At 52.7% G+C, this 27,903-nt stretch overlaps 2 protein-coding genes and 3 non-coding genes across 5 annotated transcripts; 1 reads left to right on the forward strand and 4 right to left on the reverse strand.

The window, feature by feature from the left end:
* Positions 1 to 10,308: 10,308 nt before the first annotated feature.
* SERPINH1 (serpin family H member 1) lies at positions 10,309 to 17,535 on the forward strand. Its single transcript, XM_061458097.1, has 5 exons — positions 10,309 to 10,451; positions 13,550 to 14,163; positions 14,339 to 14,437; positions 14,837 to 15,069; positions 15,230 to 17,535. The coding sequence occupies exons 2-5, from the start codon at positions 13,581 to 13,583 to the stop codon at positions 15,530 to 15,532; spliced, it is 1,218 nt and encodes a 405-aa protein (XP_061314081.1). The 5' UTR covers positions 10,309 to 10,451; positions 13,550 to 13,580; the 3' UTR covers positions 15,533 to 17,535.
* A 2,460-nt stretch (positions 17,536 to 19,995) lies between these two features.
* Positions 19,996 to 26,717, reverse strand: RPS3 (ribosomal protein S3). Its single transcript, XM_061458155.1, has 7 exons — positions 26,561 to 26,717; positions 25,305 to 25,435; positions 24,981 to 25,074; positions 23,721 to 23,815; positions 22,910 to 23,097; positions 21,367 to 21,563; positions 19,996 to 20,064 (listed from the first exon to the last, which is right to left on the reverse strand). Exons 1-6 carry the CDS (start codon positions 26,588 to 26,590, stop codon positions 21,370 to 21,372), a joined length of 732 nt encoding a protein of 243 aa, XP_061314139.1. The 5' UTR covers positions 26,591 to 26,717; the 3' UTR covers positions 19,996 to 20,064; positions 21,367 to 21,369.
* On the reverse strand, positions 21,026 to 21,163 carry LOC133271786 (small nucleolar RNA SNORD15). Its single transcript, XR_009744255.1, has one exon. It is a non-coding gene; the product is annotated as a small nucleolar RNA SNORD15 (small nucleolar RNA).
* On the reverse strand, positions 22,013 to 22,160 carry LOC133271784 (small nucleolar RNA SNORD15). The gene has a single exon (XR_009744253.1). It is a non-coding gene; the product is annotated as a small nucleolar RNA SNORD15 (small nucleolar RNA).
* Positions 23,416 to 23,562, reverse strand: LOC133271785 (small nucleolar RNA SNORD15). The gene has a single exon (XR_009744254.1). It is a non-coding gene; the product is annotated as a small nucleolar RNA SNORD15 (small nucleolar RNA).
* Positions 26,718 to 27,903: the final 1,186 nt, after the last annotated feature.

Genomic DNA, 27,903 nt, shown 5'->3' on the forward strand with positions numbered 1-27,903 from the left:
GCTTGAAATAAATCCCAGCTGGATGGGGCTGAGCCAGACCCATGCAGGAGAAGGGCATCGGTAAGGCTTCGATTCACACGTGTCTTTCTAACCACAGCATCCCCCTGGGTACCACAGCAGGAGTGAGCGCACGGAGATACAGGTCTTGCTGGCAAAGCCACCAGAGTCCAGAAGTGCAAATGGTTTTAAGGACTGAATCCAAGCTGTGCATGGCTGGGAAAGACCCAGCATTCCCTGAAGGAATGAAACAACGCTCCCCATTCATCTAACCCTCCTACCCCACCTCTCCCACACCAAGCACCTCTGCCCCAGGCTGAACAAGAGACCTTGTGTGCAAACCCAAATCCATCAGCACCGAGGCCTCCTCCAGCCTGTCAGACCCTGGGTGCTGCACAAGAGATGCTGAATGCTGTGTGCTGGGCTGAGAGCAGGGACTGCCTTTGGGCAGCCCCATGGCTGGAGGTGCAAAGAGAGGCTGTTTGTGCATCTCCTCCCACTGTGGGAATCAGATAGTGCCTTGGCTACAACAAAACGTAGGCGTCCCCATTGGAGAAGGATGCCCAAAGGACCATCGATCACGGTCCTGTGCTGCAAGGGGCTACAAAGACACGAAGCAAGAGCCTGCTCCTGCTTGGGGTTTATAACAGAATAGCCAGAAACAGGGAGAGGAGATAAGGATAGAGAGGGCTGCTCCGGGGTTGTGAGGACCACAAAGCCTGCCTGGCCATGAGATCCATCTCTGCTGGGTGAGATTTGAGCTGGGGTAATCACAGGAGTGCTTAGTACAAGTGGCAAAGAGCAGCGCAGCATCCTGGGTACCAGCCCTCCAGGCAGATTATCTGTCCAGGGAGTGAGAAGATGCCTCTATGAACCCCTAGGAAGTGCTCAGCATCATTCAGGAGAGGGAAAGCAGTGCAAACCAGTGGTGCAGGATGCCTGTCTCTGCCTCTGCCCCTCACTTGCTCTCTGTGCCTCAGTTTCCCCAAGTCTTAAACCAGATCAATCGGCCCTGCACAACTTCATCAAATGCTTAGATCCATGGAATGGCTTGGGTTGGAAGGGACCTTAAAGCTCATCCAGTTCCAACCCCTGCCATGGCAGGGACCCCTTCCATAGAGCAGCTTGCTCCAAGCCCCTGTGTCCAACCTGGCCTTGAACACTGCCAGGGATGGGGCAGCCCCAGCTTCCCCAGTCAGATCACAAACACTTGGACATCTGTGGATGGGACGAGTCAGATCTTCCCTCGTGTGACTCAGCACCCGGATGCTGAGCCCTGCATCACCGTGGCCATCTCCCATTGAACAGCTACAGAGCTCCCCCTGCTCCAGGACCCTTATTTGCTGTTCTTACTGCAGCAGTGCAGCCACAGACATCTCCTGCATGCCTGACTATGCCCACAACTAAATACTCCTGTGAGCCGCTAGACCTATATGGGAAGACCAGGACAAAAACCCTTTCTAGACTAAATTCCGTTCTAGGAATACAGGCCTCATCCCTGTGGTTAATTCCAAAATGGGAAACAGAGAAAATTCATTGGCTGATCAACAGCTCTCCTCCCTGTGGGTTATAAAAGAAGGAAAAATGCAACGCTAAGAGCGGCTTTTGCTTCTCAAATGAACATAATTCCTCCTGGAGCACGAATGTGCTCTGCAATAGAATCGCAGACGGGTTTGGCTTGGGAAGGACCTTAAAGCTCATCCAGTTTTCCAGCCCTCCTGCCATGGCAGCACAAACCCTGGCGCTCTGGCAGGCTGGATATTTGACCTTGGAAAAGTCTTTCGTGCGTGGAGGGATGCAGCCCGTTGACATCTGGATGCTCTGGCCCTTGTAAAGATGACACCAGCAGGCGTCGCTCCGCAAGAATGCGTCAGGGTTGCATCATGTGGGCTCCTTGCACTCTCCATAAATCCTGCTTTCCACCTCTTTCCTGCCAAGTTTTCCCTGCGAATCCATGCAGGAGCTGGAAAACACATCCTGCAGCTCCCTGCTGGCATACTAAGGGGGGTTTGGTGCATCGGGACGTATAAAAGGCATCCCTTTTTGCTAATGGTCCTGCCTGCAGAACCAGTATTCTGGGATGAAGGAAGTTCAAACATGCAGAAACACATGGTTAAACGTATGAAACACTTTGTGTGATCCCAGGTACCCATCACACATCAGAAGTGGCACTAAAGTTGCTAAGAAAGGACCAAAACCGCTTGGAAAAGCCAAATGAAGCTCCACTGGAGGACACAGGGAGCAAAGAACCCCTCAGGTGTCTCCTCCCTGTCCCCAGCAGTGCCCAATCCTCCCCTGAAAAGAGGGCTCAGGGAGACCTTATCCCCATGTGCCAGGAGTTAAAGGGGGGCTATAAAGATGGAGATTCCCTTTTGACAAGGGAAAAGCCAAGGGGCGATGGGCACAAGTTACTGCTGGGAAGATTCCCAATGGACACAAGAGGGAAACTTTTCCCAGTGAGAACAAGCAGCCATTGGAATAATCTCCCCAGGGAAGCGGTGACTCCCCAGTGCTGGACACTGTTAAGATGGGGCTGCACAGGGTGCTGGGCATCCAGTCTGGGTCATGCCTTGCATGGAAAGGTTGGAGCAGATGATCCTTGAGGTCCCTTCAACCTGGGATTCAATGATCCTCTGAGTCCCTTTGCCTTGGAGACTGGATACATCCTAAACTGCCACGAGGGCCATGGTCCTGGACTCAATTTTGACCTATGTGAAGGGACCTGACCGGTGTGCCATTGGCCTCCCGTGTGTCATCCCAACCAAAGGCGCAGCAACCCAGATGTAGGCACGAAACGGGTTCGGTCCCACCAGATCAGCACAGCGAGGTGGCTGGATCAGCAACCAAGAGCCCTGGCCACTGGCAAGGAGGAAGCCCCTTCTCCTATTGTCCATCTCTGATCAGCTTCTCTGTTGCCTCTGGGGGAGCAGGAAGAGGAAGAGGCCGTCAAAGCCCCTTCCTCAGCATCCCTTTGCTTCCGCATCCGCAGCGTGTGGGTGATGAGAACCGCACATGCCGTTTGCTCCTGCTGGCCCTGTGCCTCGTGTCTGTGCTCAGACTCCGCTCTCCCCTCCTCCTTTCCTGCCTTAGAACTGCTGCATCCAGCACGTCCAAAGTCCAAACCACAGCAACCAACCCCCCCCCCCCCCATCCCAGCTCCGGCCCTGTCCTGCATTCAGCTCCCGCATCCCATCCCCATGCCCAGTTTGGGGATGGTTTCCAACAGTGAGGAACAGCAGTAAGAGGGGTGAGGCAGGCAGCGGCGTGCTTTGTGTGCTGCATACAAGCGTGACCGCACATGCGTGCACACGCGTGCACATCAGCACACGCTGAACCCACCCCGCTGCCCGCCCCTGCTCTGCTCTGTGCTGGAAGCAGGAGATTGGCTGGAGGAGGATCTCTCGCCAAGAAACGAGTCCATTTTAGGGGCGTTTCTGCTCCGTCAGAAGAACTGGCTTCCTTTTACATCCCGTTTCCTCAGAAGAAGGCCAAAACGGCGCTGCTCTGTGGGAAGGGATGCGGTTCTGCTCCTTCTCTCAGCTCCCTGACAGCTTCAACTCAGTTTAAAGGAGAAGCAGAGAGCTCAGCCCTTTAAAGTCCCCATACGCAGCTAGCCAGGAACGGCTTTAACATCGCACAGGAGGAAAGCTCAGCTTTAACGAGACATCAGAGATTCCCCCTCGCAGCCTCGCTCCATGCATGATGCTGAGCAGATCAACCTCCCACTCCTGGGCTTTCTCTGCTCATATCTGGTAATAAAGGGTTAAAAACTCCGAACAGGACATTCCTTGCTGCCCGCCTCAGCTCCTTATAGTGGGGAAACTGAAGCTACAGCATCCCACATCCCTGGGCTCCCCCTGCTCTCGCAGCCTACCCTTGAGGTGACCTTGGGTGCTCATGGTGATGACGTGGCTGGAAAAGTCACCACTTCCCTTTCTCTTTAAGTTAACTTTTGGATAGCTCCAGATGGTCCCAGTCACTGTGGGGCAGAAGGGAGGAGCGTGCAGCTCACCCAGCCAGCCTGGAAAGGGTTCCCTGTAGTCATGAGTCCTCTTGGTTCACCATGACCCCAAAGCAGAGCTCCTGTATCAGTGCAGAAAGAGCATGGGACCCAGGGGCTGCGTGGGTCCTCCCAGCTTGTTGTCTGATGGATCATAGAATACACCCAACCTAAATCTCCCCTGTCTCAGTTTGAACCCATCACCCCTTGTCCTATCACTGCAGTCCCTGATGAAGAGTCCCTCTCCAGCATCCTTGCAGCCCCCTTCACACACTGGAAGCTGCTCTGAGGTCTCCACACAGCTTCTCTTCTCCAGGCTCAACAGCCCCAATGTTCTCAGCCTGGCTCCATACAGGAGCTGCTCCAGCCCCTGATCATCCTCGTGGCCTCCTCTGGACTTGCTCCAACAGCTCCGTGTCCTTCTCATGCTGGGGACACCAGACAGCAAACTCCTGCCTGTCCGCAAGGACCCCTTCTCCCCTCCCCATATCCCATCCCCATGGGGATGCTGGGGTTGCAGTCCGACCTCCCATCACCCACCCTGGCTCTCCCCCAAGGCCATGCCGATGCCATTCTTTCCACCCGAAAGCACCAGAGGAATTCCTCCGCTCTGCCTCGTGCTGGCTGCAGAGCCTGTGGATTTTGAACTCTGGGAGCATGACGCAGGGATTACAAACTGGGATCAAGGGAGTCTCCCTGCTCTGTGCCTTGTGGGAAAGCTGAAGCTGTGGCCCCGCTGAGCTCCCCTTCCTTGTTGCTGCATCACTGCACACCTGTGGGATACCACGGATGGAGAATTCCCCCCTTTCCAGAGCAATCACAGTGGGCTTCCCTGCTCCTTATTCTCCTCCATCACATCGGCTGAAGCTTTGCAGAGGGTTTGTGCATCCATAGGCTGGATTTGCACCTTCAGGGTATACAAACCCACCCTGTGGCTGCCCAAAAAGCCATGGACCAGCATCCCCAGCTCTGGGAACAGCAGAGATGAGTTTGGCTCATTGCTGCTGCAGCCCAAACAGGCCAGGGCATGGATCCATGGGACATTCGGCCTTTCAGCTTCATTGCCATCCTTTGTGTGCTGCCTATTCAAAGCTGGTCCCTTCCTGCTCCAGCCAAATTGGGAACCGGACACGGCTGCAAGCCAGAAGGGGGGAAAAGGGCTGTGATTCTGCCTGACTCACTGCCTGCAAAGACATCCTCATCCTGTGAGGCCTTGAGCTGAGCAAGCGGCAAAGGAGGATGCTGCAAAGGGAAGATTAAAGCATCAACCCTGAAGTTGCCCTCGAGCTCAGCAGAGGAGCAGAATCCACCCCAAAGCCTTTGTACGTGGGTACCCAGAGAACCAGGGGAGGTCTGACTGGCTCTGCATGGAGAAGCCCTCATCCAACACAAGGGATTTGCCTGCAGGTGAGGCCATGGTGTTTGACTGCTATTGGGAACTCACCTGCCACAGGAGTCATGATGCTGGCTGGTTCCTGTGGCTCTTCACATGGCTCTGGGAGGTGATCTCAGACTGGTCCCTCAGGCTGACCTACACTGGTTCACCTTCACTGCCCATTCCTGCTCATTAGGTAAGAAGAAGATCATGGGATGGAACGGTTTGGGGTGAAGGAACCTTAAAGCTCCTCCAGCTCCAACCCCTGCCACAGGCAGGGACCCCTTCCATAGAGCAGCTTGCTCCAAGCCCCTGTGTCCAAGCTGGCCTTGAACACTGCCAGGGATGGGGCAGCCACAGCTTCTCTGGGCACCCTGTGCCAGCGCCTCAGCACCCTCACAGGGAAGAGCTTCTGCCTTATCTCCAACCTGAACTTCCCCTGTTTCAGTCTGAACCCATCACTCCTCCTCCTACCCCTACAGTCCCTGATGACAAGTACATCCCCATTAGTATCTCCTTCTGGAACTAATTAGTCTAATTTGCCTTTTAGATTGGACCCATCTGCCTCCTGTGGATGCAACTGCATGAGAAAGGACTGGGTTAAAGTCCTTTAAACCAGGGATCTGGTTCAGAGTGAGCTCCTGAGAGCTTCATGCTCCTAAGTGTGGGATCTGATGAGCAGCTTCAGTCCCCTGCCCCGTTAAAGCTGAGATGTACAAGAAGGGATTGAGGTTCTCTGCCCTACAAATTGCCTCCATTGCTACCACAGACCACGCTTGATCCTGGGAAGCAGAAATCCAGCTGTTTCCTGGCACCTTAAGAGATGACACAGTGCCACTGAGCAGCCTGCTCTACAGTGGAAGGGGTCCCTGCCCATGGCAGGGGTTGGAACAGGAGGGATGAGCTTTAAGGTCCCTTCAACCCAAACCAGGCTGGGATTCCATGAAACCAAGGGCCAGTGCCCTGGGTCACTACAGGAAAGGGTGCATGTGTTTAAGGAGTTCTGTCCAAAGAGCCTGTTAGACTGCAGGGTTTGCCTCTGTAGAAGTCAATTGCTCCTTTAATATATAATCAAGTGAATTAGTAACCCTCTATGCTTTAAACAAGAGAAGCCAACCAACCACAACAGCACGCCCAGATGTTTCACAGCTGGGCACGGAGCTGGCGGTAGGACACCCAATACCACTCACATCTCACTGCCCTCCACCCCAGCAGCTCCCACACACCCGGCCCGAGCACTGGGTCAAGGCTGCAAATCCCAGTCTGCTTTGTCCAGGGATATCAGAGCATGGAACGGTTTGGGATGGAAGGGACCTTAAAGCTCCTCCAGCTCCAACCTTGCCATGGGCAGGGACCCCTTCCACTAGCGAGCAGCTCGCTCCAAGCCCCATCCAACGATGTTTTGGGGGGATTTAAATCAAAGTACGTTATAACTCAATAGATCTGCTCCCCCCCCCCGAACCCAAAAGCTCCCCAGGGAGCAAAACCACGCTGGAAATAGCTCCCAACAAAAGAAATCCAAGTCTTTCCCTATGCACGAGTGCGGTTTGGAGCTGGGCGGCTGGAGGGGAGGAGCCGTGCTGGAGCAGTGGATGTGTCTTTTGGCAGCCGGGCCCTCTCATTACAGGAGCAGTGGAGACGGAAGAAGGCAACTCCCAGCGTTGCTCCCCCTTCCCGGTCCTCTTCCCGCATCCCATTGCTGTAGGATCTCCGACGTGGCACTGTGGGGGCAGGGAGCGCTTGCAAAGCCCTATTGCACTTGGAAATCACTCGAGAGCAACTAAGCTCCCCCCCCATAGTGCAGATCAGCCCCATTCCCAGCACTTTTTTTTCCCTGGAAAAAGATCTTTACGGTCCAGATGAAGCTGTTTGCTGATGGGTTTGTGGGGAGTCACTCGTTTGCTGCATCTGAATCAGTGTCTGCATCTAAATCAGTGCCGATTTACTGCGGCTGAGCTGCAGCAATGCACTGAGGATTGAGTTCCCTGGGGGGGGTGAATGAGTAGTGTGGGGTGTTTGGTGATAGAAAGGAAGAAATCGGAATAAACACTCAAAAATCAGGCCAAAAGCTGCAATATCTTAATGCTTAATCACAAAACTAATTTTATCCAACTCCAAATTCCTGGGTTTGAGATGGAGCCGTTTAAAGGACCGAAGCACAGAGCCCTGCACCAAAAGGGTTTGGTGCTGGAAGGCATCGAAAGACATGAAGAGTAAAAGCTTAAGAGCTTATGTTACTCATAGGAAGAGAAAGGAATCTTACATGGGAAGTAGTTACAGGCAAGGGTTTGAAGGTGGAGCAAGGCAGAGCTTGGCAATGGAAACCAGCTGACGCTGGAATTTAAAGGAGCTTTTCCCATTCCTCAGCTCTGGTCCATGCTGTTGCTGCACAACAGTGAGGTGTCACCGGGTATTGGTTGCTCGCCATCAGCAAATTCACTTTTATACTGTGGCAGTGTACTAATAAAGCACCAAACGTGCAGTTAAAACCCTGAGGCCACGTTCTGATCATTTATGTACATACAAAGATGGAAAACTGCTGCAAATACACACAAACTAGGATGCTTAAGGTACTTTAACCTCTCCTTCGCACTGAATCACTCCCAGATGGAAGCAAACCCCTGAACATCAGGGTTCTGAGGCCATTAGGCACATTACCATTAAAGACTGCAGCATAAGGTGCCTGCCTGAATGCAGAATGCCCAGGGAGGATGATGCCAGCTGGAAACATTCCCCTTGGCCTGGCTCTACATCCATTGCCCAAAGCCCCTCTCCAGCTTTCCTGCAGCCCCTTTAGGCACTGGAGCTGCTCTAAGGTCTCCCCTTAAGGAGCCCTCGCAGCATCTCCATGGCCTCCTCTGGCCTCGCTCCAACAGCTCCACGTCCCTCCTGTGTTCCTGCCCCAGAGCTGGATGTGGGGCTGTTGGGAATGGTTGGATGGGATAACCTTTCTCCCAGGCAGGATGAAACACGCAGTGAGCAGAACAAACCTCCCGTTATCTGCTCCCGCTGTTATCAAGGTCTCAGTGCTGCAAACTGTGCTGTGAGTGAAACCAGCATAGGAACACACACAGAAGCACACACACTGTGTTGCTCTTTGGGTGCTGGGGAGCTGGTTTCTTGCAGCTGGTGGAAAACTCTGGTTAAAGACCTCTCCTCCTTGGAGTCTCTGCTCACCCGGCATCATCTGAATGGTTTGGGAGGAAAATGTCCCTTTTTGATGCCATCTTCTAGAATCCATGGACTGGGGTTGTGCGGGAGATGATGAGATGATCCTGATGCAAGGTGCTTGCAAGACAAGAACCCAGGTTTAAGGACAGAATATCCCAAGCCAGAAGACACAATCAGATGCTGGTTTCTATATAGCAACAAGAGGAAGTAACCTGCTGGTACCCATCTTCCAAGGGAAGTGGAGAAACTTGGAAAGCCAAAGTATGAGGAAGGGTGAATGAGATTACATGGCGAATAGAAGCAAGGGAAGACACAGACATCAGTTAAACACAATGCTGCAGCATCCTGCTAACATAACCATCGACGAGGACGGTGCTTATCTAATGGGCAGTATCGGGATTACTTCTGTATCCCAGACTGCCATTAAAAACATCCCATGCTGGCTTAGAATGTGCCAGGGTTAAATGCAAGTGGGGCTCAGGACTTGTGACTCAGCACAGAAACTCTCTATGGCACATACTTTGCTGTAAGCTCTCAGCCAGGCAGTCTGCCGCTGGGCAGCACGAGCATTTAACTCCTTCAGCATCCCTTTGGGGCTGGATTTGCTGCCCTAATGCCTTTCTAAACTGCCTCATTGGCCAGGCAGGAGGACTGTGCCACTGTGTTATGATACAGTGAAAAACACACCGTAAGTGACCTGCTCATCGCATGCCTAAAGTACAGGGGGAAATGTGGAACTGGGGAAGATGTTCATTGAAAAGGAGAAGTGGGTGTTAATGCTCATGGAGAGATGGATGGAAAACCAGCCTCTGGGGATACAGTAATATGAGGAAGGTCCCCAGCTGCTGGTAGCTTGGATATCAGATCACAGCAAAGCATCAGGGCTACCTGTGCCTGTTGAAGATGTCCCTGCTCATTGCAAGGGGCTGGACTAGATAAGCTCTGAAGGTACCTTCTAACCCAAACCATTCTGATTCTATGACTGCAGGTCCTCTCGGGTATCACCTGAGAGATGGGAAGATGTGGTTTGAATGAGGTGGAGGTGTTAAACATTTGCTGCCTGTGACTGCTCTGGCTCAGGTCACCCCCCTCACGTGCCAACAACCAGGCAGCTTCAGGAGGTGCTGGGAGCAGGGGGATGCCCATAGAATCATAGAACCCCAGCCTGGTTTGGGTTGAAGGGGCCTTAAAGCTCCTCCAGTCCCAACCCCTGCCACAGGCAGGGACCCCTTCCACTAGAGCAGCTTGCTCCAAGCCCCTGTGTCCAACCTGGCCTTGAACACTGCCAGGGATGGGGCAGCCACAGCTTCTCTGGGCACCCTGTGCCAGCGCCTCAGCACCCTCACAGGGAAGAGCTTCTGCCTAAGAGCTCAGCTCAGTCTCCCCTCGGGCAGGTTCAAGCCATTCCCCTTGGCCTGTCCCTACATCCCTTGTCCCAAGCCCCTCTCCAGCTTTCCTGCAGCCCCTTCAGGCACTGGAGCTGCTCTCAGGTCTCCCCTTCAGGAGCCTTCTCTTCTCCAGGCTGCCCCAGCCCAGCTCTCTCAGCCTGGCTCCAGAGCAGAGCTGCTCCAGCCCTCGGATACAACAATAAGACGCCGATAACAGGGGCCACAGCCCCGTACCCACGCACAAACACGGCTTCATCTCGGGAACGCTGCTCCCGTTCAGCTCCGGGCGGGCGGGCGGGCAGCAGGACCGCACGTCCCGCAGCCCCCCCCTCCTCGCCTCGGCTCCCCTCCATTGGCTCCCAGCCTGGCTCCTCTCTCTGATCCTCCCCTTCCTCCCGGGGCGCTTTTGAAGAGGCTTTTCCCAACTTTCCAGAAGTTTCTTCCCGACCCCTTATATACCCCCGCCGGCGGGACCGCGAGGTGCACAGGGAGCCGCGCAGGGCAGCGCCCCAGCCCGCAGGTAGGGGAACGGGGTACCCTAGGGTAGGGCTGATGCCAGGCAGGGATGCGGCCAAGCAGCGGGATGGGGTCGCGTCGGGGTCCTGTCTGCTCCCATAGGGCAGGGAAGTTGGGGGTGCATGGGGTGTGATTGCACAGAGGTGCATGGCGGATAGGTTGTGGTGGAGTTGGGGGGGATAGGGGACAGGCTGCCCCACAAACGGGGTGTATTTAGTGAAAACGCGTTAAAAGATCCCCCCCCATCACCATTTTTACGTGGTCAGAGAGGGTGGCAGAGGCTGCACCCTGGAGAAGCTTTTGAAAGGTGAAAAAGGAGGTGAAGGAAGCGCTGGCTTGGGCCAAAGGGTCCCAGAGCATTCCTGGTTAGAGGACGGCTCCGGCTCCAGTTACAGCTCAGCCTGGGAGCCTCCGGGACCCTGGGCACCAGCCCAGCGCATGATGAGAGCTCCCTGCAGGACCAGTGCCGGCCTTTGCCTGCCTTAAAGTGCCGCATCCCTGTGCTGACACGGGAATAGCCTTCTGCTCTCTTGCATGCGTTGCTCTATCCTGCTCGTGGGTGAAACACAGCCCTCGCCGGGCTTTGTGCCTCTGGGTGGCTGTCATGGGCGATGCCCCCTCCAAATCCCACCAGCAGAGCAAGTCCCTGACATCCCGAGGAGGTCTGTGGAATGCCACGTTGGCACAGGGCGTCCCATCCACGGGCTGCACACGCTCGAGAGAGGATGTTATCGGCGGTGAATTCCCCCCTCATTCCCTCTGTTTCCAGCCTTGGTAATGGATCCACCGCTAATCCCAGCCGTAATCCAAGGATGGGCAGCAGTTCTCTTGGTGCCACTGCACTGCATCACCCATTGCTGGCTGGTCTCGGAAGTAATGAACCCTTCTTTAAGCTGGTGATGGAAGCGATGTGGGCCGCCCATTCCTTATGGGAACTACTCCATGTATCTGTTCTCTTTCAGAATGAAAAAGGCAAACGTTGGCTTCACTAGGAAACACTTCCAAGGTATCCTTAGAAAGAAAAAGGACCAAAGAAAAACCTTGAAGTGCTTATTCTGCACCTTGAAAGTGCAGCTTTGAGCCTGTTGCACAAATCTCTGCTCTTCGGTAGCCGGGATGGCTCCTTCCTTCAACAGAAGGCTTGCTCCTAAAAGGAGTTTAGGATATGAGTCTCTGAGGATACATAATCCCTGCGCTGGCAAAGGGTCCCTGGTGCAACTGCGCACTCGCTTTCCTTCGGGCTACGTGCGTGTTTCCTTCCATATGTAATCCCAGCGGGCCCTTCGCTTCCTCTGCTGCCTTTAACCCTGAAGCTGCCCCGGGAGAGCCCGTTCTTGTCCCTGCATGCAAAAGGCAGCCTGGAGCAGGGTGGGAGGAGAGGAGCAAGGAGAGCTCAGCACAGCCTTGGGTCTGAGGCAGGCTGTGGGAGGAGAAGGTCATCCAAAGGCTCGCTTTGGGAATGCAGGAGGGATTTAAGCCCTTAGGAGGTGCTGTGGGGAAGGGTTGCTGTGAGCAATGAGGAGGGAGGGAAGGGAAGGGCTGGGGACACGTTATAGCCTTGGAGGTAAGCGGGGTGAGCTCCAGAGAGCTTTTGGACACGGCATTTAGGACTGGTCACTCTGGAGATCATCGAAGCTCCCACTGGAGCAGGTGCAGAGGAGGCCACGAGGATGCTCAGGGGCTGGAGCAGCTCCTGTATGGAGCCAGGCTGAGAACATTGGGGCTGTTGAGCCTGGAGAAGAGAAGCTGCGTGGAGACCTCAGAGCAGCTTCCAGTGTGTGAAGGGGGCTACAAGGATGCTGGGGAGGGACTCTTCATCAGGGACTGCAGTGATAGGACAAGGGGTGAAGGGTTCAAACTGAAACAGGGGAAGTTCAGGTTGGATTTAAGGCACTAGAACTGGCTCCCAAGGATGTTGTGGCTGCCCCATCCCTGGCAGTGTTCAAGGCCAGCTTGGACACAGGGGCTTGGAGCAACCTACTTCAGTGGAAGGGGTCCCTGCCAGTGGCAGGGGTTGGAGCTGGAGGAGCTTTAAGGTCCTTTCAACGCAAACTGTTCTATGATTCTATGAAGCTGGCAGCTCTGAGCCCTGACGGGGATGGAGCATGTGTTGTGATAACATGAATCTACCTCATGCATGAACGTATTGAGATGGGGCTCTGCTGGGGGAAAGGAGGGGTCCACCCCATTCAGCTGCCTCAGTGCCTCCCTTGCAGAGCTGTACAGGCAAAACTTTAGTGGGACGGAGCTGATCCTACAGTGTTGGAGCTTCTCAAGGCCCCCCCACCTCTGCCTTAGCTTGGTGGAAGCTCATGCACTCCATCTAGTGTCTAGAAAGCTGAGTACTTTGGGTACCAAGCTCAGGTCCCCGAAGAGGACAATCCCTGCTGTGCACTGACCAGAGTAGCCCCTGGACTGATGGGCTGCACTATGCTGTGTGGTCCTGGGCAGCAGAAACATCCCAGTTCTAGCTTCTGACCAGGACAAAGGTTTGACTTGCTACTGTTGGGACAATCCCAGAGTGGTTTGGGTTGAAGGGACCTTAAAGCTCCTCCATTCCCAACTCCCTGCTACAAGCAGGGACCCCTTCCACTGGAGCAGCTTGCTCCAAGCCCCTGTGTCCAACCTGGCCTTGAACACTGCCAGGGATGGGGCAGCCACAGCTTCTCTGGGCACCCTGTGCCAGCGCCTCAGCACCCTCACAGGGAAGAGCTTCTGCCTCAGAGCTCAGCTCAGTCTCCCCTCGGGCAGGTTAAAGCCATTCCCCTTGGCCTATCAAGACCATATCAGACCTGTACCTTCCATTCCCTTGCCCCTCTTTAAATCCTTTACTGCCCATGAACATAGAGGGATAAAGTCAAATAGCTTAAAAATGAAGCTGTCATTCAGAACGCATAGGCTGTGCATGCCAGAGCACAGCCTGCACTCTTTTAGGTTAACTCTTGCAATGGGGAAAGCCCAGGGAGGACTTGGCATGACTGCACCCCAAGTGAAGCATTGCTGCTGATGCTCTGGTTATCGCTTTGGGTTGCACTGGAAGAGCCTGTGAATGCTGAGGAAGGGCTTGAATTGTGTTGACAACGAGCTCCTCTTGCCCAGCAGGTCCTCGGAGGCGCCGGGTGCTGCTGAAGCCATGTGGGTTCTCCTGGTCCTTGCTCTCTGCGGCCTCGCTGCCGCCGTGCCCTCGGAGGACAGGAAGCTGAGCGACAAGGCAACAACACTGGCTGACCGCAGCACAACGCTGGCCTTCAACCTCTACCATGCCATGGCGAAGGACAAGAACACGGAGAACATCCTCCTGTCCCCCGTGGTCGTGGCCTCTTCCCTCGGGCTCGTGTCCCTCGGGGGCAAGGCCGCAACCGCATCCCAAGCCAAGGCGGTGCTCAGTGCGGACAAGCTGAACGACGACTATGTCCACAGCGGGTTATCCGAGCTCCTGAACGAGGTGAGCAACAGCACAGCCCGGAACGTCACCTGGAAGATCGGGAACCGCTTGTATGGCCCGGCCTCCATCAACTTTGCTGATGACTTCGTGAAGAACAGCAAGAAACACTACAACTACGAGCACTCCAAGATCAACTTCCGAGACAAGAGGAGCGCCCTGAAATCCATTAACGAGTGGGCAGCCCAGACCACGGATGGGAAGCTCCCAGAGGTCACCAAGGATGTGGAGAAGACTGATGGAGCCCTCATCGTCAATGCCATGTTCTTCAAGCGTAAGTTCTACCTTCTGTTCTTGATCTAAGTGACCCAGAACCTAAGGCAATAGAGAGAAGCCCAAGTCCTGCGTCCACTGGAGGCGTGTTCTCTTTCAGAGCACGTAGTTAGCAACTGTGCATGCAACTGCCACCCGTTTCCTGTTCTTACACGCTGAATTTCTCCCTCCTGTAGCTCACTGGGATGAGAAGTTCCATCATAAGATGGTGGACAACCGTGGCTTCATGGTGTCCCGTTCCTACACCGTTGGGGTCCCCATGATGCACCGTACAGGTGAGTTGCAAACCTCCATCCCCGTGTCAAGACCAACAGGAGTTAAGGTTTCTGCTCTGTTACTTGGTTTTCCACCAACTGCTTCCAGTGTTGTTTTCCTCGTGGGTAGTCAGTGTGAGAGGACAAAGCTGGGTGTGCTTGTTCTGCTGACTCAGTGTCTCTGTCCCTAACCCTAATCCATGTTTACTGTTGGGTGCTTGGCTGTTAGGAGTAAATCCCAGCTCACCACACAAATGAGATGCAGTTTGGAGTTGTTGCCAACTCAAGTAACAGTGGACCAGTTCCCAAAACAGTGTTCACACTCACTTCCCTACCTGTCCAGGGGGAATTCACACCAAGGTTGTGGGGAGCTTTGCTCCTGCTCCACATCTCACCATTTCCTGCTTTTCTGATTTCAAGGTCTCTACAATTACTATGATGATGAGACTGAGAAGCTCCAGGTGGTGGAGATGCCACTGGCTCACAAGCTCTCCAGCATGATCTTCATCATGCCAAACCATGTGGAGCCTCTGGAGAGGGTTGAGAAGCTGCTGAACAGGGAGCAGCTGAAGACCTGGGCTGGCAAGATGAAGAAGAGATCAGTGGCCATCTCACTGCCTAAAGTTGTCCTGGAAGTCAGCCATGACCTTCAGGTAAAAGAGGTCCTTAAAATAGTTGGGACTTGAGGGTTCTTTGGGTTGGGAGAGAAGATAATGGGATGATGGGCTCTGTATGCCTGTCATCTGGGGGCTGGGGTAACCATGGCTGGAGTGGATTGCACTGTGTCATCTCTGACCTCTTTTCTCCTCCTAGAAACACTTGGCTGATCTGGGTCTGACAGAAGCCATTGACAAAACCAAGGCTGACTTATCAAAGATCTCTGGCAAGAAAGACCTTTACCTGTCCAATGTCTTCCATGCTGCTGCTCTGGAATGGGACACTGAAGGGAACCCCTACGATGCTGACATCTATGGCCGAGAGGAGATGAGGAACCCCAAGCTCTTCTATGCTGACCACCCCTTCATCTTCATGATCAAGGACAGTAAAACCAACTCCATCCTCTTCATTGGCAGGCTCGTGAGGCCCAAAGGAGACAAGATGCGTGATGAGTTGTAGTTGGGTTGGGTTTATCCCCAAGAGCTTTGGTTTGTGTGTTTTTTAGTGGGGGGATTTCAAAAAAGGGGAAACACTATTTTGTATCCTTCTCGAACTATGGGTGCTATTCAGACCAGGGTGCATTGTGATGAGAAACCAGCATACACTTTACCTCACCCCAGAATACCCATTGCACAGACCCACCTCCAGAGAGGAGCCTGCCACAAGAGGGTCACCAGGAGTGGAAAGGAAATGGCATGCACCATCCCAGCTGCGATGTTGAGGCTGATGCCTACCTCCTCCTTGCATTAGTTAAGCCTCCTGCTAAGTACCTTGCTGCTACCACCAGCTCTACAAAGGCACAAGCCCTTCACGCTTCCATCTCAAATGCTTCTGCACATTGAGCTCTGCTGCTTGCTTCTCTCCTCCTTTGCTATGTGGCACCACACCAAAGCTGCTCAGGTTGCTCTGCAGTTGTTCCTTGCTTCCCTCTTCTATCCTCAGTGGTATATAACAGAGCACAAAGGGGCAGTTCTGAGGTCCAGCCTCTTCTGTGGTCCTGGGAGCTGAGCAGGACCGTGACAGCATGTAAGAATGGAGACTGCATGGAGCTGTGCCTTTCTGTCCTGCCTAACCCTGCTCTGGATGACTCCAGCTGCAATAGCTATCAGCTCCATAGCTAAAACACTCACTGCAAAGCCAAGCACAGCTTTGCTTAATGCTTCACGGAGAAGTAAGTGGCTTTGGTGTCTGCTGACACCCCTAAGAGCAGAGCTAGGTCCCTTCAGCACTCCTGCATCCCATGGGGATCACCAGGGGGGCTCTTGGGCTAGCATCTGGAATTGAACATCCTGTACCATGCAGACAGAGGAACTCCACTCCTCTTGGTGCTTCTGCATCAGCAGATGAGGCTGGGAAAGAGTTACCACTGCAAAGGGTATCCCAGTTACAAGCAGGGCTGGTGGCTGTCAGCTCCTGTTGCAGGTCAAGGGACTCTGCTGGCTTCTCCCAGGGAGCTGGAGGAGGTTCACTTACACTTTCTTCTTTAAATACAAAGCTTTAGAGCTGCCATTGCCTGACCCTTTTGTGAAGCTCCTCCTCTGCATGATGCTTTAGCTCCCTGATGGCTGTCCTGGGTAACAGCATGCTGAAAACCTAAATGTATTTATAGTTCTACTCTTATTTATGTCTGATAAAGAGCATGTTTCACAGCCTACTCCAGCCTAGACTTGGAGGCTATTCCTATCTTCTTAAGGGATATCAAGTTAATACTTAAGGAAGTAACTGATACAATCCCATGAGCATTGAAGTTGCTATGCACTGAGAGACACTGCAAACAAATCGTGACAAGATGACTGGGAGAAATCCATCACAATCCAAGTGCCAGTTAACTCAAACCCAGCAAGGAGCACCACTGCATTGCTTTTCTCTCCCTTTTATTTCCCTGCCAATGTGCTTGCTGTCAGGTTCCTACACAGAAGCCCAATACTGCATTCTCAGACCGTAAACAGGACTATTTCCACTTATTTATTAAGTTAAAATCAGCAACACTCTTATTAGGTGCTTCCTACAAGCAAAAATTCAGCAGCTCATGCCCCCGAGTTGGACCTGGCCATGCATGCTCCAGGTCTGCAAGCTTACACAAGCTTATCTTCTTTAATTCCTATCCAAGCCAGCCAGAATGGGAGATTCTTGTCCTTAAGCCCCTTCCCAGCTCATATTCCCAGGTGCTTTTTTGGGAGGTAGGAAGCAATCCACAAGGATATACCCAAATGCACAGCAAGCCTAAAGCCCAGGGTGCATGGTAGATGCTACCTGGTGAGAAGCAGCGCACTGAAACCCACATGCTGGAGGATTGGGATTGGAGGGGGGGGGGGTAAAGGGGTGGGTAAGGCAGGAACACACTGTGGGATGTTGTGAATAATGTGCATCATGTGGATGCAGGTGTCTGATGGCTTTTGTTGTCTCTTCTTGTACCACACAGTGACAGTTGTCTAATTTTGCAATAAAACTTTTTCAATGAAGCCCTGGCAGCCTCAGTCACTTGAAGGGTTTGGATGGAGACAAAATACTCCTAAAAAAGGCTTGGAGAGGCTCTTTGCCATCCTTAAATCCAATTCACTTGGCTTAATCTAGTGGTTAGGGACAAAAAAATACACTAATACCCAACATGTCAATCAAGGGAAATGAATAGTATTAGAAGGTCAGCTTTTCTTACAATCATGGACTGGTTTGGGTTGGAAGGGACATTAAAGCTCATCCACCTCCAACCCCTGCCATGGGCAGGGACCCCTTCCACTGGAGCAGCTTGCTCCAAGCCCCTGTATCCAACCTGGCCTTGAACACTGCCAGGGATGGGGCAGCCACAGCTTCTCTGGGCACCCTGTGCCAGCGCCTCAGCACCCTCACAGGGAAGAGCTTCTGCCTAAGAGCTCAGCTCAGTCTCCCCTCGGGCAGGTTAAAGCCATTCCCCTTGGCCTGGCCCTACAGGCCCTTGTCCCAAGCCCCTCTCCAGCTTTCCTGCAGCCCCTTTAGGCACTGGAGCTGCTCTCAGGTCTCCCCTTCAGGAGCCTTCTCTTCTCCAGGCTCACCCAGCCCAGCTCTCTCAGCCTGGCTCCAGAGCAGAGCTGCTCCAGCCCTTGCAGCATCTCTATGGCCTCCGGACTCACTCCAACAGCTCCACATCCCTCTTGCATTGTTGCCCCAGAGCTGGACACAGTACTCCAGAGGGGAATCCCACCAGAGCAATAAATCCTTGATGTTGTCCTCAACTTCTCACATGACTGATCTAGCAAGAAAAGAAGTACACAATCCTAACTCTTAAGCTCACTACTTGCACATCCCTTGATCTTACAAGCAACTGAACATCTTAATGCTACCAGTGATCAGCACCATGAGACTAAGTTGGAGTCTCATACTCTCCAGGAGCCAGCCCTCACTGGAGGACTGCAGGAGAAACCCCTAGCTGATCATCATCTCACATATTGGGATGTATTAGAATTTAGACACAACGTGCAAATCCTTGCACTCTTCTCTTGCTTCCAGCTTTCACGCATTTCCTGCTCCTATAATGTGACAAAACTGGTCTGTCATCTTGCCTTTTGGAATTGCTTTCCAAATCCACGTTGCTATTTAGAAAGTCAAAATTTGATGCTGGCATTGCTTAACTCTTAGAGTAACTTCTAAAAGCTTCCCATGGAAAGATGTGCACAGAAATCTGCTATCACTTTCCCTTACACCCTGAGGAAGCACAACTGTTTGACAGGAGACCTGCCAGAGAAGCTGGGAACAGGCAGGCTGAGGCTCACATACCCACACTCTCTGCCAGACAGCATTTCCTGACACTGTCACTTTGGAGTTCCAGTTGCCTGCAGAGAAGCCTGCCCAAAATTGCAATCTGGCTGTCAAAGCCATTCCCAAGCAACACAGTTTGCAGATTTGTAGGTTCTGATGCAGCAAATAGGTTCTGAATTTCTCAAATGGGGACAGGAAGTCTTGATCTTGCACACAACATGATCTCTAAGGGGGTGTGTAACAGCCTCTTCCCATTACTGCACTGCAGTCTGAGAAACACACTGGGAAAGGAGCTGACAGAACCAGAATCTCTGCCTGAAACTTAACCAAATGCTCAGTCTCATCGCTTTAAACTACAGGCTTTAGCTTCACCACGACAGGAACAGGTACATTCATACAGCAATAGAACAGAGGTGGAAACACATCCCTGCATACAGACTATGCATTTCAACAGCTTAGGTAGCCTTGTCATCTCTTATCAGCTTCAGGATGTCATCCTACAGCTTATTAAAGCCAGTTATTAATACTGTGAGAAGCCTCAAAGGAAGACAAGTGTTTTCCCAACTGCTTCAATCTATTTCCATCTCAAAGCTTAGGATAGGTTTGAAACTCAGGAGTGTACACTCACTTCTCCCCAGCTATTGTGTAAAAACACCTACTCAGGAGTTTGTCTCACTCCCCATCTCTACCAGCAAAGGTTACTTGACCCTAACAGGAGCCATAAGGTTCCTGTGTGGTCTATAGGCCTGAAAGTCGCACACTGAACATCCTTTCAGTGCCAAGGGAAATAAATGGATGTACAGGGGTGCAAAAAGCATTCAGCAGAATACAGTAACACTTCAGTTTACACTTACATTGAAGCCACAAAGGTGTAAACCACCACTTTGGACACTGCTAAAGAAGTTCCCCCTTCTGGAAACCTCGGAGTAAGGGACTGGTATGGAAGGGAAGAGTTCGAAGCACTACTCTAGTTCATGTTATTGATGACCCTCTTAATACCAGCCTGCTTGGCTCCAGCTCTACCAGACATCAGCATTTTGTCCCCACTTTTAGATCAGGATCTCCTAAGTTCACTCCAAAAGGGTAACACGACCCGGAAGAAATGCAACAGAATTCCTTCCATACCAAAGGCGGAGCAAGGCTTTCCTGGAATACATCTTGGAAAACAAGTAAAGGAGCTCCACAAACACTGTCTTTTGTGATTTTATTAAGAGATGTTTTCAGGACAGTCAAGCTTCTGGTTGCAGATGTTACAAACCCTACAACAAAAAACAGAATACTGAGTGAGATGGTGGCAAGCTATTTCCCGTAACCATTCTCCTACCCCAAACACTGAACAAACACGATTCCATGTTTGTTCCATGATTTCCAATCTCTCACTTCCTGCATTTCAGCCAATGATCCCCTTTTCCCCACAGGAGCCCTGCAAACTCCCTGAACTCTGCCTGTTCACACAAAGCCAGCTTCATAGAATCACAGGGGTTAAAAGGGACCTTAAAGCTCCTCCAGCTCCAACCCCTGCCACGGGCAGGGACCCCTTCCATAGAGCAGCTTGCTCCAAGCCCCTGTGTCCAACCTGGCCTTGAGCACTGCCAGGGATGGGGCAGCCACAGCTTCTCTGGGCACCCTGTGCCAGCGCCTCAGCACCCTCACACGGAAGAAATTCTTGCCTTATCTCCAACCTAAATCTCCCCCGTTTCAGTTTGAACCCATCACCCCCTGTCCTATCACTGCAGTGCCTGATGAAGAGTCCCTCTCCAGCATCTCTGTAGGCTCCCATCAGATATTGGGAGGGGGCCTGTAAGGACACCAGAGAGGGACTCTTCATCAGGGGTTTAAAATGAAGACGAGCTCCTCATTCAGTCAGAGACCACCACAGCCTTGCTTTCAACAGCAGCTGAGGAACCTGGAAGCAACCTTAGGCCCTCTCCTTCCTGCTGCTTTCAGAGAAAGCCAGCAAACTGCACATGTTCACTGGGAACAACTCAGAGCAGCTCTTAAGACAATTTCAAGCTATCTATTTCCATCTTAGAAGCTCCTCATTCAGAGAGGGTTTCAAACTTGCCATTATTTACTTACAAAACTAGCCTAAGCATTGTGCTCAATGTTACTGGCTTCCAAGTATACCCCCCACGGGATCCAGTTCGGGACAGATACCCTGTGCTGTCAACTGCACATTGGTAGCAGTGGCATAACATGAAAGCACCCGAGACACTGAACCCTTCTCAGACAAATGCCTCTAAGTCAATCAAATTGCGACCCAAGGTCCCCAAATTCATGCTGCAGGACGCAACGTGAAAACAGGGCACTTGCACAAGGATATTTCCTTTCAGACTCGTCATCTCATCTTCACTGAAGGGTGTGCTTAGCTGGTTTGCAGCCTGCCTTAAACCATGCCCTCTTCATGCAGGGCAATGCTCTAAACCGAGTCCAGCTGAACACTCTGCCTGGTTCAAGGCAGCACCTTTTTCCCCCCAGCAGCCTTTCTTGGGTGACATGACACCCTTTCCACATGGACCCTCCCCAAACCTGCCTCCCACCACACAGAGAGAGGCACTTACCCCTCAGGCAGTGGGAACTGGCTGAGGCATGGCTGGCTGTTCTGGTTTGCCACCTTTCTGCTCTGAAATGGGGGTGGTGGGCAAGATCTCTTCTTTGGGTTCCACGATGCTGACATGGTCTGGAAGAGGCTTTTTGGGGCCAATCTTTCCACTTGGGTCCCAGGGCAACATAATCTTTACTTTGATTCCCAGTACTCCTGTAAAGAGTGACGGGACAATACAAAATATCAAGCACCCATTCAGCAGGGACAAACCCCACAAAACATGCTTTCTGCACCAAAACCATCCTGACAACACTAAGATGCAAGATGATTAACACAAACCATAAAATGGCTTGGGATGGAAAGGACCTTCAGATCATCTAGTCCTAACCTCCTACCACAGGCAGGGACACCATCCACTGGACCAGGTGGCCCCAAGCCCTGTCCAACCTGGCCTTGAATGTGCTAAAGCCTAGAAATCCCATTACTCTGAATTTAAATCAGCATGTTTTATCTTTATCTAGTTCATTGCCTTTGCTAACTTCAGCCTGGGACTAGGATGAAAACATGCCCTATCCCTCAGTCATGCCTGCCCTGGTTTAAACCCTGTCCTCCCTGGGGTAACTCACTTTCCTATAGGAAGCTGCACTGAGGGTTTTTGCATCCCTTCTCAGACAAATGCCTCAAAATCATCCAATGAACAGGACATCCTGCCCAAGGCAGCCTCAGCCCAGCACCACAGAACGTGGCACTGAACAGGCTGCAATGACACAAGGACATCCCTTCTGACTCGTCATCGGATCATCACTGAAGGGAAGGTGAAGAGCTTTGTCTGTGCTATTACCCCTACATCAATTAAGCAACAAATCAAACTAAGATGCATTAGTTGTGTGTTTTACCAGGTGGAAGGACAAGGGTAAGCAAGCCTGGCTGGTTGAGCTGGGAAGACTCGCCAGGGCACAGCTATAGGGGAAGACTGTCTGCATTTGGTCTTGTGGCTCCCATGTTCTGTCTGCCTACCCCTAGGAGCCAAGAAAGCCAGAATTCAAACTGCCAACAGTTCAAGTTCAGTCAACCTGTGTTTCATGTAAGCTGTCCTACTACCAGCCTCAGAGGCCACAGGATACAAGTGACACTATGTGAAAAAGCTAAAGCCACGTGCTCAACTGGAAACATTCAAACTCCACCACTACAAAAGTGGATGTGGGATGAATACCCAAGCCTGTTTGCCTGCTGAAGGCCACTTCTCCATTTCCCATCCCCAAACACAAATGCAATTACATTAAGTTCCACTTCAGATGTCATGTGCAAACTCCACACCACGAGCTTAGTTGCAAAAGGCCAGGAAAACAGTAGGTTTTTGGAGTCTGAACAATGAACACAACTGAACTGCTCTGCCAGATCAGTGGTGCATCAAAACCATGCGAGCTCCCACCCCGCAGGTGAGAGGGAAACCTCCAACCTGCAGGCATGGGATACCAGCAGCTGACATCTTCTGGTTCTGAAGTCCAACACAAGGAACCACCACGGCTACAAAAGGGATCTGCACGCCATGCACTCACCCTGCCGGAGAAGGACGTGACGCACGGCTGTGTCGACGTAGTAGTTCACTGGGTCTCCACTGTGGATCATCAAACCATCCACAAACTTCATGGACTTGGCTCGCTGACCTCGGAGCTTGCCAGACACCACCACCTCGCAGCCCTTGGCACCGCTCTCCATGATGAAGCGGAGGACACCATAGCAGGCTCTGCAGGCAGAGAGCAACAGGCCAAGTCCAAACGGCTCCACGGAGCTGTTTTATGCCAGTTTCAAGCACAGGCAATGGCACTTCTACTTTTGTTGGTAGAAAGCCTTCTGAATGTAACCCTCTGCACCCCAAGTTCTGCCACTGCTACACAAAGCAGCAAAACTCTTCACATTGTTTTAGCACTGTCAAACACAGCTCTTCTGACTTACGGTCCCTGTAAGGTTGTGGGAACAGTGACAAGCATGTTTTTAGTGACACATGAAAAGCTGCACTGCTGAGGCAGCTAATACAGCCACATCAGGAGTGCAGCTTCCCATCCCTTCTCAGACAAATGCCTCTAAATCAACCACTGATGACAGGATGCTCCTGCTGAAGAACCACATGCAGCATCACAGAACATGACGCTGCAGAGATACCACATCAAGAGGCACCCGCTTCTGACTCGTCATCTTATCATCACCGAAGGGATCTAAGCAGCAAGGCCAAGTGTCACCTGCACCATAATTCAGCCAGAAGGCTTGCGATTGTGTTTCACTCCTCCACCCATTTATCCACAAATAAGTAACTGCAAGCTTTAGGCACACTTCCTCACTGTGCCATCACGCTCGGCCTGCTCCACTCACCGACGCACTGCTAAGCCTCCCAGAAGCTTGTACCGCAGGGACTCTGCCTGAGCGATTGCACACAGACCTCTCGTGGCCACCTTCTCTGCATAGAGCTACAAAGGAAGAGAAGTAAACTCAGAAACAGGGCTGTTATCTCAAGATACTTTTAATTCGTAACACAGGAGAGCTTCATACTACTCTGTTCCTCCATCCTCTACACCCAGTTCAGTTAGTCTTTCCACAGCTTAATCCTTGGATCTACACACCCTTAACTCCTTTGGTGCCAGTCGCCTACTCCTGGCAGAGCTGAGACACACCAGCAAGACTCCACTGAAAGTCAGGGGACTATTTAAACCACCATGGTTCAGGGTCAAAGAGCTGCTGATTCAAACAGCTCCAAAACACGTGGGATTGTGGGGCAGAGGTATCCAGACAATCACAAGCACAGTTCTTACAACACCTCAATTACATAAGTCTGCTTCAGGTTTAAAAGCCAACTCCAGAAATAGTTTGACTTTTGACAGCTTTGAGCGTGAGGTGTATTTAATCCAACATCTCCAAGAGCCCAAAATCGGGTACTTCACAAGAAGTAAACACGCAAACTCATGCACACGATACTCCTAGAGCTGACAAATCATGATGTGCTCTGTGAGGGTTTGTGCCATACAGTCTATTTAAGCAATTGCTGGAGATAATCAGCAACGTTCACTGCATAATGTGATCCAGCAACGCTGGCCCAGCAGGAATAAATGTGAGCACCACGCCAGACAACACATTCCCCCCTGCCACTAATCCGTGTTAGAGGAAAGTATTGGTAAGAGCACCAAACTTCAGACATTAGAAGACCAGTCAATGGTCTGGTGTCACTTTAAAGTCTATTTTATTACAGTATCATACTCAAATCTCAGAGATACTTCTGCACCAGAACAGTATAAAGACAAAAGCATTATGAATTCAGTAAGGGTGATGGTAACACACAACCATCAAACATTATGCTGTTAGACTAGTTCTCACCTCAATACTGGGACAACAACATTCTGTAACGTATTTAGAGGTAAATTTAGAAGGCTTTATCTGCACCCTTGCTGGGAAATCAGAGAAACCCAGCCAAAGTGACAGCACTCAAAGCACCCCAACCAACAAAGCATTTGTGAGAGCACGTAAAACACCATCCAAGTTACCTTTAAGTCAACCCCCCTTTCAGCTGACACCATCCAGACACTGCACAAAGCAAACTGCACAACCCGCTTAACACTGCTACAAGAGAGACAGTTTTACCTCAACGCTTCCTTCAGGGAATCCAAACCTCTTCTGCACGACAGCTGTCAGCTCCCGGATGCGGCGGCCCTTCTCTCCCAGGACATTCTGAGTTCTGGGAAAGAAAGGACAGAATGCCTGAGAAAAGTCTCCAAGTCAGAGCCTGTAACCATCCCAAAGAGCTTCCACACTGGGCATATAAGTCCAGGGGTTGCAACACTCCTGTAGCACTACAGATCACTTCAGGATCTGCTTCCCAGTGATCACTTTAAGCTCCAGACTGCAGCAACGTCCCCTACAGTGCCTTGCACAGGACCCATGTGTCAACAGCAGGATCTCAGTTACCTGGTGGCAAGTATGATGATCTCGGTCCTGGTTGGAGTGACCCGGACTTCAACTCCCGAGTACCCATCTTCAGCCAGTTCACGAGTCAGGAACTCATTCAGCTCAGCTTTGAAGATGCCGTCAGCGACAAACTGAAAACCAAACAGATCAAGTCAAGCTCTTTTCAAGTGCTCAGCCTGAACACAACATCTTCCCATTTGGAGTTTGGGAGCAATTCATCCATCCATGGGATCATCCTGCAGACCAGCTGCCTCTCCCCCAGTGGAAAGGAAGCAGCAGAGGGGAGAAATAAAAGCATTTTCCCTGAAATTCCCATAGACAAGTCACTTCTTCCAGTATCTGAAGAGGGTTACAAGGATGCTGGAGAGGGACTCTTCATCAGGGACTGGAGTGACAGGACAAGGGGTGATGGGTTCAGACTGAAACAGGGGAAGTTCAGGTTGGAGATAAGGCAGAAACTCTTCCCTGTGAGGGTGCTGAGGCGCTGGCACAGGGTGCCCAGAGAAGCTGTGGCTGCCCCATCCCTGGCAGTGTTCAAGGCCAGGTTGGACACAGGGGCTTGGAGCAAGCTGCTCCAGTGGAAGGGGTCCCTGCCCATGGCAGGGGTTGGAGCTGGAGGAGCTTTAAGTTCCCTTCCAACCCAAACCAGTCCGGGATTCTGAGTCCAGCAGTAACCTACCCCACTGCCTCGCTACAGCCACGCTTCACGCTGAAGGCTGACATCACACCTCACTGCCGTGTCCTGCAATGGTGCTTTGATTCCGTATAAATAAAGAACTAAAAGGGTCCGTCCCTCCACCAGCCCCACAGGGCCCTCGCGCTTCCAAGGCCTCCCTCCCTCCCTCTCCAGAACCGGCACAGCCCCGCACTCTCCCGGCTCCTCTGACCCATAAAAGCCGGGGGTCCCTAACTCCCAACGCTTCCCACTACGGAACAGGGAAAGCTAAGGGAGCCCCCCAGCCCCCAACCCCACCCCGGCCTGCCTGCGCTGTGCCCACAAGCCCAGAGCCCCGCTCAAGCCCCCCCCCGTGTGGGGCACGGCGGCTGAACCCCCTCACACCGGCACCCGCGCACGGCCTCCCTCCGCCGCCATGTTCCCCGCGGGGCCTCCGCGCCGCATCCGCCGCCATCCTCCCGCATCGGCCGCCATCCCCACCCACGCCGCCGCCCCGGCGAGGCCCGCGGCCGCCCCCGACCAGACCCCGCCGCTATGGAGGCGCCAGGCAGCCGCGGCGAGCCCGGGCAGCCGCCCTCACCTTGCGCTTCTTGGAGATCTGCACCGCCATCTTGAGCCGCGCCGCCCGGCGGAAAGGAGGGAGCGGGCCCCGGGGGCGGGCTATAGCGGCCTTCCGCCGCTCTCCATTGGCCAGCCTGGGTCACGTGGGACGGCGGGCGGGGGCCGATGGGAAATGTAGTCTTCCTGGTGCACCGGAGCGCCGCCATGTTGGGGGGGGTTAACCCTATCGCTGCCGTAGGGGGGGGTCCGGCTCTACCAGGCCGGTGTGAACGCACACAGGCGGCGTTAAACCGGCTCTAAACCGGTATAAACGGGCGCAGGGTGATAAACGGGAGCGATATGGAGGGCTCGGTGTCTGCATGGACAACGGTAGTAAGTGGTGTCCCTCAGGGGTCCGAACTGGGGCCGCTACCTCATGAGGCTCAGCGGGGCCAAGGGCAACGTCCGGCCCCGGGCTGGGGCAATCCCCGGTGTTTTGAGCCCAGAACCCAGAGGAGGCCACGGGGATGAGCAGGGGCTGGAGCAGCTCCTGTATGGAGCCAGGCTGAGAACATTGGGGCTGTTGAGCCTGGAGAAGAGAAGCTGCGTGGAGACCTCAGAGCAGCTTCCAGTGTGTGAAGGGGGCTACAAGGATGCTGGGGAGGGACTCTTCATCAGGGACTGCAGTGATAGGACAAGGGGTGATGGGTTCAGACTGAAACAGGGGAAGTTTAGATTGGATCTAAGGAAGAAGCTCTTCCCTGTGAGGGTGCTGAGGCACTGGAATGGGTTGCCCAGGGAAGCTGTGAATGCTCCATCCCTGGCAGTGTTCAAGGCCAGGTTGGACAGAGCCTTGGGTGCCATGGTTTAGTGTGAGGTGTCCCTGCCCGTGGCAGGGGGGTTGGAACTGGATGATCTTAAGGTCCTTTCCAACCCCAACTGTTCTATGATTCTATGACATTAGAAGGTTGATGGCCACCATGTCCCACCAAGGGGCATTGCCACTGGTGGTGGCACTGATGGCCTGGCCACCACCTCTGGTTTTGGGCTGGACTGCTCAGGCCACGCGGAGTTGATGAGCAAAGAGAAGGTCCTCCTAAACATGCTGGGAAGCAATCGGAATTGCTTTGGGAACAGCATGGCTCTGCTCTGGAGCTGGTCCCAGCCCTTGAGGGAAGGACAGAGGGCACTGGGACCTCCACCACCAGCTCTGAATCCATGGTCCAGCCGTTTAATGTCTCTCTTGAATGGGATGGCCACATCCACACCCCCGCTGAGCTTTGCCTCCTGCTATCTCTTTGTCTAAACCCCACCAGGACCCCATTAACACCAAGGATGGGGTTTTGGGGCTCGTGTTTTCCAGCCACACTGAGATGCAGCCAG

Source organism: Pezoporus flaviventris, unplaced genomic scaffold, assembly GCF_033815535.1.
Source record: "Pezoporus flaviventris isolate CSIRO_AGI_PZ_B2104156 unplaced genomic scaffold, CSIRO_AGI_Pfla_v1 ptg000025l, whole genome shotgun sequence".
In the NCBI taxonomy this organism is placed as follows: domain Eukaryota; kingdom Metazoa; phylum Chordata; class Aves; order Psittaciformes; family Psittacidae; genus Pezoporus; species Pezoporus flaviventris.

What these genes read in the sequence shown, in the direction of transcription:
- SERPINH1 (XM_061458097.1), top strand. Translation starts at nt 13,581, where the DNA reads ATGTGGGTTCTCCTGGTCCTTGCTCTCTGCGGCCTCGCTGCCGCCGTG. An exon ending in CAATGCCATGTTCTTCAAGC is followed by an intron (nt 14,164 to 14,338) that starts GTAAGTTCTACC and finishes TCCCTCCTGTAG; the next exon opens with CTCACTGGGATGAGAAGTTC. An exon ending in CCCCATGATGCACCGTACAG is followed by an intron (nt 14,438 to 14,836) that starts GTGAGTTGCAAA and finishes TCTGATTTCAAG; the next exon opens with GTCTCTACAATTACTATGAT.
- RPS3 (XM_061458155.1), bottom strand. Translation starts at nt 26,590, where the DNA reads ATGGCGGTGCAGATCTCCAAGAAGCGCAAG. An exon ending in AGATCTCCAAGAAGCGCAAG is followed by an intron (nt 25,436 to 26,560) that starts GTGAGGGCGGCT and finishes TTTGGTTTTCAG; the next exon opens with TTTGTCGCTGACGGCATCTT. An exon ending in ATCATCATACTTGCCACCAG is followed by an intron (nt 25,075 to 25,304) that starts GTAACTGAGATC and finishes TTTCTTTCCCAG; the next exon opens with AACTCAGAATGTCCTGGGAG.